General features: G+C 57.4%; 1 protein-coding gene across 1 annotated transcript; it reads right to left on the reverse strand.

The window, feature by feature from the left end:
* Positions 1-12: 12 nt before the first annotated feature.
* On the reverse strand, positions 13-1,927 carry LOC128202027 (uncharacterized; the record flags this gene model as incomplete). Its single annotated transcript, XM_052900827.1, has 2 exons — positions 1,819-1,927; positions 13-1,737 (listed from the first exon to the last, which is right to left on the reverse strand). A coding segment is annotated over exon 2 (1,102 nt), but the record flags the coding sequence as incomplete, so codon positions are not given.
* Between the last annotated feature and the right edge of the window lie 229 nt (positions 1,928-2,156).

Genomic DNA, 2,156 nt, shown 5'->3' on the forward strand with positions numbered 1-2,156 from the left:
CAAGCGGGATACGCCTCTTTTCCGGTAGCAGCCGGTCTCTGATGCCATCAATTTTTTCATCGATGGCATTCCTAATCATCAGCATCAGCTGGTCTAGGACGTCCTGGTTCCCCAGTAATTGAGGGGAGTTGACGGGCAGCGCAGCCGGCCTCTCACTTATAGAACGCACTTCGGCGCGTACTTCTTGGAGCTCCTTGCGGACGTCATTCAGCTCCGCCCGCAGCCGCGCATTCTCCTCGATCAGCTTCATGTTGTCCTCAGAAGAGGTACAATTGGCTATGTTCACTGTCGCCGACCTGACTGTTGCGACCACGTTTTTTAGGTCGCGAACATAGCCACCCTTCAGGTTTTTAGACCTGGCAGCAATTTGGGCGACCACTTCCATGGCGTCATCAATCACTTTGGACAGCTCATGGGTTGTTTTCGCCTCTTCCGCAGCGGGCAACGCTGCCTGCGCGCCTCTGCGCGGAAGAACCCGGCGTGCCAGGTCCGAAACTTCCTCCATAGCCCGCAGCTCAAGCTCTTCCCTCTTGACCTTGTTCAGGTATTCCTGAGCTTTGGCGAGCCCGACATATTGGCCGGTTGTTGGCGGCCGACCACGTCCTCTGCGCGCTCCTTTCGCCTGGGAGGAAGGCGATGACCCCTGCATTATTTCCGAGCCAGAGTCGGAATCCGAGCTCGTCCGTAAACATCGTCTTTTTGACCCCGCCCGGAGTCGGCCCCTGAAAAATTTGGAGCTCAACTCCCCCTCAGTGGACTTGGTCCCCTCCATGGGTAGCGACGCAACAGTCATCAAGCTACCCGTATCCGATGAATCCATAACATCCATCCTTTCCTCGCTTGCGGTTCTGTTGAGTGCAACACTCGGGCTTCGAGTCAACACCACCGCGCACTCCTTCAGTCTCACCATCTCTTTCTCTCCGCCCTTCCCGGGCTCCGTCACCACACCGCCCTTCCCGGGCTCCAACGTCGCTCCGCCCTTCACGGGCTCCAACATCACGCCGTCCTTCTCGGACTCCAAAACGTCAAAAGAGTTTTTTATATTCAATGATTCCATTTGATTCCCACGAGTATGGGGGATGAAGTCACACATGGGGTCGCCCCCTGCTTCCATGTGCGGCCTAATACACACTGGGTGCGGCAGGTGCCCAGCGGTTGGTGCCCTAACGGCCGATATGACGTTACCGACCACCCATTCCACGAAGCACGACGTCGAACACAGGAATTTGCGCCCCACGGCGCGATCCGCAGAATGAGCTGCCCCTCGCCGGGCACCGGAACTTGGTACAAACGGATTTTTATAGAGGTTTACTCCTCGCGGCCCGGGCGGTTAAGCCAAGGCCCCCGTCCCCTCACTCAGGTGTAAGACATGACCACGCCTTCGTGAGGGATTACGGTTTTTCAGCGGTGGCACAGAAGCCAGCCCGGCTGCGCAGCAAAGCACCCGCCGGGCCCGCCGACCACTCCTACTACGAGGAGCCACGGGACAGAACCCGCCCCCGCAACGAAAACACAACGAACCCAACTTGGGCTCGCCGCACACCACCTCTGTCGGAATATTAGCCGTCGGTAAGTGAGATCTCTAAATAGCGAGAAGTCACTTACCGCCGTTGCCCAGGATGCACCAGGCCCCAGCCATTGTCAGCCACCGTTCCCGCCGGACGTATCCGCACCAGGACAAGTGACCGTACAATGAGCCAGGGCACTCTTGGAGGTTTTCCGACCCAGCACCCCAACCTAACCTAACCCTAACCTAACCTAACCTAACCTAACCTAACCTAACCTAACCTAACCTAACCTAACCTAACCTAACCTAACCTAACCTAACCTAACCTAACCTTTTTTTTTTTTTTTTTTTTTTTTTTACATGTGGAAAATGCGTCATGCAGAGACACACCCCCGGGGGAGGGTGTGAATACTGCCGGACTCCTACCGGCTAAAAACCACATGGCATTCCCTCGCCGCGCCTTTGTGTTGGGGACCCGGGTTCCCTTGCGTAGTCCACCGGGATCCCAACGGCGTTGGCCCGCACCGGCTCGCGGGCCCCGACTCAGTTTGGGGCGGGTACGAGATGTTGAATACCCACCCCCGTCTAGGGGAAGCGCGCGGGGATGCGCGCGCGACTTCCCAGGGCCATGTTGGTATGGGGTGGGACT

This window comes from Galleria mellonella, unplaced genomic scaffold, assembly GCF_026898425.1.
Source record: "Galleria mellonella isolate WM207_F2 unplaced genomic scaffold, CSIRO_AGI_GalMel_v1 utg714, whole genome shotgun sequence".
Classification (NCBI taxonomy): domain Eukaryota; kingdom Metazoa; phylum Arthropoda; class Insecta; order Lepidoptera; family Pyralidae; genus Galleria; species Galleria mellonella.